Here is an 8,758-nt window from a genome sequence, read left to right as displayed (position 1 = left end):
ACCTGACTTCAAGGAGTCAGCTTGGGTGCAGAATATTTAATCGGATCTCAGAGGTTGAATCAGAGTCCAGCATCCATCATTGGCTAACCCTTCTAGTTCCTTCCTTCCCCTAGCTTCTCACCCTGAAGCCATGGAAAAGTAGGTAGCAATATCCAGTTTTCAAACTACGGCACCCAAAAAGAAGACTAAATGAAGAAAGAAGACTAAATGAAGAAAGAAGTAACAAAAGCTTTGTGAAAGCGTGACTAGAGAAATTTACTTAACAATCTGTCAGATTAAATAGGAGGTCTGGTAGAACAGTCTATTATCACACGTAAGCAGTATGAAAATAATGGCACGATAAGCCATATAAGCATTCTTTTGAAAAAAATGAGAAAAAGAAGAAGGAGGAAGAAGGAAGAAAGAAATATTGAATGGAAAATGTGGGTAAGCTAGATAAAAAATACAATCTGTGGGGAAGAAAAAGGAAATAAAGCAAATCTCCATAAGTGAGTAATAAATAGTAAAGGATAATGGGTAGAGCCCAATTACATTCTTCAAAAGGAGCCCAAGAATAGACACCCAAATAGAATATGAAAGTGGAAATTACAAAACTAAAGATAAAAATTAACAAAAACTAAAATCAGAATATTGAATCCAATTAAATCAAGAACTCAGATTAGACAACTAGAGGGAATAATGGTTGCCAAATAGTATTGGTATTGTAAATTATGAAAAAATAATAACACTACAAGCAGCAAAAATCAGAGGCTGAGAAGCAGTGATGCAGAAGCAAATGAAGTAATGATAACATGAATATTAACTTATAAATTGACACTAATTTTGTATACTTAATATGTGCAAGACATAATCTTACTCACTTTCTCAGTGAATTATCTAATTCAATCCTAAAACAACCTTATAATCTATAGTGTCTTAACTTCATCTTACAGTTGAGAAAATTAAGTAATGGTGATACTAAGTAATTTGCCCAAGTATGTGGAGAAACTGAGATTCAAATCCAGTCAGAGCTTCCCTTATTATCCACTGTTAAGCATGACAATGGCTTCACTTTGAATTATTATTGATGGTGTAATTTAATTCACTTTGACTTTACTCATTATTTTCTGCATTCCTTATTAAAAACAAGTAGGTATTTTTATGAAAACACCAAAGTCACTACTCTAAGAAATACCCCAAACCTATGTCATTTATATAAAGCAAGAGGTGATTGGGGCTTAATGATCTCCCAACTTAATCCTTAGGTCCATGGTGACACTCTAAGAATCAGAAAGCCTTACTCGAATTTTGTCAGGATAGGCAAGCTGCTAAAATGGAAATTAAATGCCAGTGTTAGTGACATCCAATTCACGCCACAGTTAGTGTTTATTTTTATAAAAATTAAGGACTTCAGGCTATGTATGCTTCATAGAACTGGATATTTTGAAGCAGGGGGAGAAATGGTAGATTATATAATGGTCATTTTCAAAACTGAGTTGGTAATGATGCATGGTCCAATTGAAGTTTTCATCATCTTCTGATACAGTCACTATTTTCCATAAAACCTGGAAACTCCATTAACCAAATGAGAGTTTTAGAGAGCAACATTTACTTGAATTTAGTTAACTGTACTTGTATTTTTTTTTTTGAAAAAAGCAGATAGTTCTGTTTCATTGAAGTGGTGCATGAATATATGAATACATAATATGTTCCCAAATTAAAATTTACATTTTGAATAGAAATTTAGAAATAATGATGAGCTCTGCAAAAAATATAATCAAATCATCCTTCACCTCAACTGTCTTCTTATCAATCTGTCAATAACTACAATGACCAGAAAACAGAAAAATACTGAAAAAATAAAATCATGACTTAGAGACATAATAGCATTGTTGCTTAAAAAAGTGAAAGTGTTCTTCTATCAACATTAAAGGAAATAAAATATATATAATAGCTTATCATAGAAAACTGTAGGAGAAATCAAATAATAAGTCTTAATGACACCTACCTACCAGGTTTTAGTATAAAATTTTTAATCTTTCACTTTCTTCTTATCTACCTATCTATATGCATAAATAATCATAGCTACCAGACTCTGAAGATGTTTATTGGCTTTTCCTTAGCTCCCTCCCTGTATTTAGTAAGTACAGAGTTCCAAGTTTGAAGGTCAAGACATTTGAGAAGTTTGAGGTCAAAGAGAAGGGTGAATAATGAAGCTGGAAAATATTTTAAAAGCTGCATCATTGTTATATTAACATAATAACTGGGGCATCTGGGTGGCTCAGTTGGTTGAGCGTCTGACTCTTGATTTCGGCTGAGGTCATGATCTCACATTTCCTGAGTTCAAGCCCCGTATCTGGCTTTGCACTGAGAACATGCAGAGCCTCCTTGGAATTATTCTCCTTTTTCTGCCCCTCCCCCCAACTCACTTTCACACATGTGCTTCATCTCTCTCCCTCTATCTCAAAATAAATAAACTTAAATTAAAAAAAAAAAAAGAACAAGTAACTAAGGGACTGTTTCGTTGTGTTTCACATTTCAATACAAGTTTTCGTTTTGAAAGACTGTGTGGCAAAAAGTAAACGAGACTGGATAGGAGTCAGAAGATCTGCACAGTACTTTATTTCCTAGAAACCTTGAGGAATTTTAAAGTATCAAGTAAAACACATCAAGGAAAGTGCTTCTTAGGTGAAAGAACACTGTATGTATATTCATATTATTTACTATTTATCTTCCTCACTTATATATAATATGGAAAATATTATAGCTTAATACAGCAACCTTGCTTTAAAATATACAAGTAGGACATATCTTACGGCAGGACCCTGAAAAAAATATTGCCATATGCAAAATTTTAGAATTGACAAAGGAAGTTTTTAAGTAAATGGAAATACATTAATAAGTGCATATCTTAATACCGTTCAGTATTCCCTTTTTTGCTTTCATTCAGTATGTTGACCCTGAAAACGAGGGATTAGTTTCAAAAAGGTGAGGTCACTGTTGGCAAGATTGAGATACAGAAGACTAAATAAGGAACCAGAATTTTAAAATATAACACAGACCCAGTAATTTTAGCTTATGTAGTTTCAAAAATAAAACAAAACAAACAACAAAAACCACCTGTATGATCAATGTAACTCTAATGTAGAGCAAGCACCTACAGATTGTAAAGTCTCTCTAGGGTCCTTTTAAAGCACAGATAGTTGATTTGGTGTCATTTTCTCTTTTCTGGTGGTTCTACTGGGACTTCGATACAAGCAATGTGAACTCTGTTGTCAACCTATGACCTTTCTGTAATGAAGAAAAGATTGGACTGTTGTCTCCTGAGTGTGAAATAATGTAAGGCTTGTCTGAGGAAACCTTTTGCAGTCACAACCAACTGTCCAAATGCTGATAATTGGAGGTGATACGAAATTCTAAAATCAATGTGCAGAAATTTATAAGGAAAACATAAACAACAAGTTTAAGAATAGGCTTTTTTTAGTTTCAAAGAGATTGCAGTTGAAATATCACTAATAAATATCATTATTGTCATCCCTATTGTTTATTTTCCATAAACAATAACAATTTTTTCTCTACAAATCTTGGATGTTTTCTAGCTATTTTTTTATTCCAGGTAAGGATAGCAGCATAACTTATGATGTCACTACAAACAAAACTTTTGACATATTTCCTTACATTCTCCCAAATTAAAAGTGTTTGGATTAGAATTGCAGTAACTTTCTCTGTAAATTGCATACAAATTATTTCATTCATACTTGAGGAAAAGCATCATTTGCTATTAAAACTCTCCTTTAATATAAAACTATTTCTCTCATGGTCTATATTCTAAAAGTTGGACAAACATTTAAAAATATTTAAAATACTAAAAAATACTTATTTTTTGTCAGCAAATAAAATTTATTGGTGAGCATGTGAGGCCAGCATGGCCAAAGGAATCAGTGCTGTCAAAGACCTCAGGAGTGCAGAGCTCGCCACCTATCCAGAGGGCCACGATTGGGAACATATTTGACTCCACAACCATCCTGGATGAGACGCTTCTTAGCCACTTTGTCTTCAAATTCATTAGCATTAAACTTGGTAAAGCCCCACTTCTTGGAGATATGGATCTTCTGGCGGCCAGGGAACTTGAACTTGGCCCTGCGTAAGGCTTCAATCACGTGTTCCTTATTCTGAAGTTTGGTGCGGATGGACATGATGACTTGACCAATATGGACTCTGGCCACTGTGCCCTGGGGCTTTCCAAAGGCACCTCGCATACCTGTCTGGAGCCTGTCAGCCCCAGCACAGGACAACATCTTGTTGATGCGGATGACATGGAAGGGATGAAGCCGCACTCGAATATGAAAGCCGTCTTTGCCACAACTCTTCACCATATACTTGTTGGCACAAATTCGAGCGGCCTCCAGGGCTTCAGAGGAGAGCTGCTCATATTCATCAGACACCAAGTGACCACAGAGTGGGAACTCATCCACTTTTGCCTTCTTCCGACCCAGGTCAAAGATGCGGATCTTGGCATCAGGAACACCACGGCAGAAACGAGACTTTGGATACGGCTTGTTTTTGCAGTACCGGTAACATCGAGCTGGTCTGCGGCCCATGGCAACAGCAGGAACTCAGAGAGCCTTGAAGAGAAGGAAGCGCACGTTCTCACGCCTGCGCATGCGCCTTCGTAATATTGTCCATCTTCCCGCATGGAACCATAGAGGCGCGTTGACAGCAGGAAGACGCTCTTTCAGGACGTCCCCACCATAGATACAGCAACAGTGTACGCCTTTGTGGGCACAACTTGGCACATGCGCAGAGCAGAGGGTTAGGTATAGTCTCCTGTGGGCTACCTGGAAATGAATTGTGTTTGCCACTTGGGCCTAGAGGCCCTTTTCTTTCCCCGCTGCCCATCTTAGCCATAGATCTTTTGCCCTAGGCTTTGTCGTAGGTATAAAAGACATATTTTCTAGAGTTTATATAAGAAAGGTGTCTCCAGTTATACAATATATTTGTTGTCTAGTTTGTCTAAATGATTTTACAGCTCTTATTTCTCACCAGCATTTAAAGATGAACTGTTATTTCTCAAAGGGTATGTGGTTTCCTTCTCTAGGTAAAATGGTTTCTTGGCATACACTGTCTGATAAGGTTCAAAGAGATGAGAGTCGAGTAATTCTCATTAGAAGAGGTAGCTATTGTATATATTGCTTGATAATTGCCTTAGGAACACAAAACTTGGGCAGTTTTATTTGGCCATATGGAATGATCTTATTATCAAAATGGTATCCACAAAATTGAAATACCAACTGAAATTTTAAACTTAAGGCAATTTGCATTTTCAAATATTACAGCTGCTAGAAACTATATGGAAGAATAACTATGCTTTATTAATCTTTTACATCTTACTGAGGGTGAGTGTAATACTTTTTTACCTTCTGGTATGGGATTTTATAAAAATATTATGATCAGGATCAAAATGTGGGAAGGAGGAAAATGAAAGGAAGAGAATTTTCAAATACTCTATAATTTCTATTTAAATTTCCATAGTTTTGTTATGATTCCTCAGTGCTATTTCATAAATCCAGGACATCATGAAACAAAGTCTTTCCGGTGTAAATATACTAATCTGCTAATGCTTTCTTCTTAAAAGGGAATCAAATATGTTGTGACAAAATAACTCCTATCCTCAAAATGACTGAGGTCTTACAAAATGTCCGTATCAGATAGAACTATTAAAACTCCCAATTTAGGGGCATTTAGGTGGCTCAATTAGTTAAGGGTCCACCTCTTGATTTCAACTCAGATCATGATCTCATGGTTTCATGAGTTCTCGTACCACTGCAGTCATTGCACAGAGCCTTCTTCCGGATTCTCCCTCTTTCCTTCTGCCCCTCACCAGCTCATGCTCTGTCTCTCTCAAAATAAATAAACTTAAAAAAATTTTAAACTCCCAGTTTAGAGAACTTTCCCACATTATGTTAAAGCTTGCTTACCTCCACTTTCTTCCTTTATTTCTACCTTCCCATTTTCCTCAAATAGTTACTATTTATTATCTAAGCCTGAATATGGAAAAGAAGCAGCAAAAAAGGTTATATTGCCCTCACTGAGTTTATAGGTGCAGGAGAGGATTTGGATGCTCCTCAAATGATATATCATCATATCTAAGTACAAAATGCGCCCAAAAGGAAAAGCAGAGTGAGCCCTGACAGCCTGGGATGAGGCCATGAACTAGACTGAAGAGTGGATAGGGACAACTTTATCAGGAAAGAGACTTAATATAGTGACTGTGGCACATGGGGCTTGGCATGTGCAAAGGCTCTGAAGTAGGGAAGAATCTGAACCATTTAAGGAACAAAAGTAAGGCCTGTATGACTATGAGTGATGGGGTGGGTGGCATAAAGTGAATGTAGTGTGTGTGTGAGGGGTGCCTAGTATATTGTTCCGGGCTCATTTTACCAAATTAGGGATTCTCCTCTTTTGCTCAAGACCATTAAAGAGCTTTACACAGGTTTTATCAATCGTGTTATATGTAATATGGTCCACAGACTGGAAAGGACAAAAAATGGACACAGGTCAGGAAGGAAGGCTTTGGAAGGCTGAAGAAAAGAAATAAGGAGGGCTTGAACATACTTTCAATATCTGTTACTTTATAAACATCTTTGTATCTGTTTCTACTGTGACATGCCTCAAATCTATCATAATTCTGGGAAAAACGAGTCTGTGAAGTAAAAGGAATAGAGCCAAACAGAGTTCATGTGCCATCACACAGTCACTCACACTTGTCTAGGTCATGCTTTGGGTTTTCAAAACCCTAGAACTCTCTGACCAACAGAAGTTGTGTTGTTTTCAGGGCCTGCTTGCATAATCCCTTTTCCTTCATCCAAAAGGTGACCGACCAATCATGGTTTTCTGGAATTGTACCAATTATAGCACTGAAGTTCTATATCCTCCAAAACCCTTAGTCCCAGCCAAAGTGGAAATGTTGGTCACCCTACCACACTTATATGTGGGGCCCCTCACAGTTGCAGGACAGAATCAGAGGGTGGGAAGAGAAGGTGGGAGCCAGATTGAGATTCTCCATTTCCCTAGCCTTTTGAAATTTTTTTTTTCAACGTTTATTTATTTTTGGGACAGAGAGAGACAGAGCATGAACAGGCGAGGGGCAGAGAGAGAGGGAGACACAGAATCGGAAACAGGCTCCAGGCTCTGAGCCATCAGCCCAGAGCCCGACGCGGGGCTCGAACTCACGGACCGTGAGATCGTGACCTGGTTGAAGTCGGACGCTTAACCGACTGCGCCACCCAGGCGCCCCGCCATAGCCTTTTGAATATTAGAGGAGACCCTGTGAAAAATGCATGAGCCACAATATTCTATTTAAATGTTAAAAGCATTCCCCTCCATCAATTCCAAACATTTGAGTATCCCCCTACCTTCCTGCTCCACCATTAATTCCAGTCACCAATGTAGCATCAGTGAACATGAAGATGGAGATAGATGCACATAATCAGCTCTCATGAGCCAGTATTAATTGACTCCAGTCTGCTACCATTTAGCTGTGCATACTCAGGAAAAATAGAAGTGACAAACTTGGCTAAAGCTAATAATGCACAATCTGGAAGAATAAATTTGGGGATGGGTGGGAGAGAATTTTAGACAGCTCTTAGAAAGGAGGCAGGTAAATATGTTTAGAGTTGATGATTCATCTTTGACTGTGAAGAATTCTTTCCTCCATGGTTTCTTTTTCTTATACCACAACCTCTATGTAAGAGGTCTGCAATATACTATACTGGCATACTTCAGAGATATTGGGAGATCAGGTCCAGACCACTACCACAAAGTGAATATTGTAATAAAGTGAGTCAAATGAATGTTTTAGCTTCCCAGTACATATAAAAGTTATGTTTACACTATATTATACTATACTATAGCATACTATGTGTCCACTATACTGTTAAGTGTGCAATGCCATTTGGTCTTAAAAAGTACAAACCTTATTTAAAAATACTGCTAAAAATTGCTAACCATAATCTGAGCTTTCAGCGAATTATAATCACTGATCAAAGATAACCATAACAAATCTAATAATAATTAAAAAGTTTTCAATATGTGAAAATTACCCAAATGTGACACAGAGACAGAAAGTGAAAAAATGCTGTTGGATAAATGACACCAATAAACTTGCTTAACACGAAGTTGCCACAGACCTCTAATTTGTAAAAAAAAAAATGCACTGACTGTGAAGCACAATAAAATGAAGCACAGTAAAACAATATACCCCTGTACTTGTTAATTAGATGTCTATCAAAGCAGTAATTAGAATTAACATTAGACAATCAAATTACAGTATCTTCTGCCTTCATGTAAAGACTGGAAAAGAACAGTCCTATGTATCAGTTCAGTGCAGCACTTTCTTTCCTTCTTTAGTATCATAATACATACATTACACAAAGAGCTAATCCTGGACTTTGTTCTCAAAGAGGACTATGCACTGGAGTCTAATATACTAATAATGACATGCACCCTAGATGTCCTCTCCTGCTGCTGAAACTGTCTGCATTGTTGATCACTGAGTCATTATGTAGTGTCTCATCACTTTGTATTTGACAGTATATTGTGATTCAGAAATCATGTTCCCTCTTGGGCTTTCAATGAGGTGTGAAGCATCCACTGATGATGAACAGTCATTTTCATCTGTGTTTCTTAGTAACTTCACATTGGGAGCTGTAAGCTCAAAATTTTTGATAGCCTAGATGAACAACTTGATATTTTCCTAGACTTGAGTAGTGAATGTAAG

The 8,758-nt window shown here is 37.1% G+C and overlaps 1 protein-coding gene across 1 annotated transcript; it reads right to left on the bottom strand.

Moving 5' to 3' along the window:
- Positions 1–3,855: 3,855 nt before the first annotated feature.
- RPL10L (ribosomal protein L10 like) lies at positions 3,856–4,614 on the bottom strand. Its single transcript, XM_086708461.1, has one exon. It carries the CDS (start codon positions 4,578–4,580, stop codon positions 3,936–3,938), a length of 645 nt encoding a protein of 214 aa, XP_086564587.1. The 5' UTR covers positions 4,581–4,614; the 3' UTR covers positions 3,856–3,935.
- Positions 4,615–8,758: the final 4,144 nt, after the last annotated feature.

The sequence above is a fragment of the Puma concolor genome, chromosome B3, assembly GCF_028749965.1.
Source record: "Puma concolor isolate L17-30 chromosome B3, mPumCon1.1.hap2, whole genome shotgun sequence".
In the NCBI taxonomy this organism is placed as follows: domain Eukaryota; kingdom Metazoa; phylum Chordata; class Mammalia; order Carnivora; family Felidae; genus Puma; species Puma concolor.
Note: the sequence above shows the minus strand (reverse complement) of the source record. Positions and strands in the feature narration are given on the sequence as shown.

What these genes read in the sequence shown, in the direction of transcription:
- RPL10L (XM_086708461.1), bottom strand. Translation starts at nt 4,580, where the DNA reads ATGGGCCGCAGACCAGCTCGATGTTACCGGTACTGCAAAAACAAGCCG.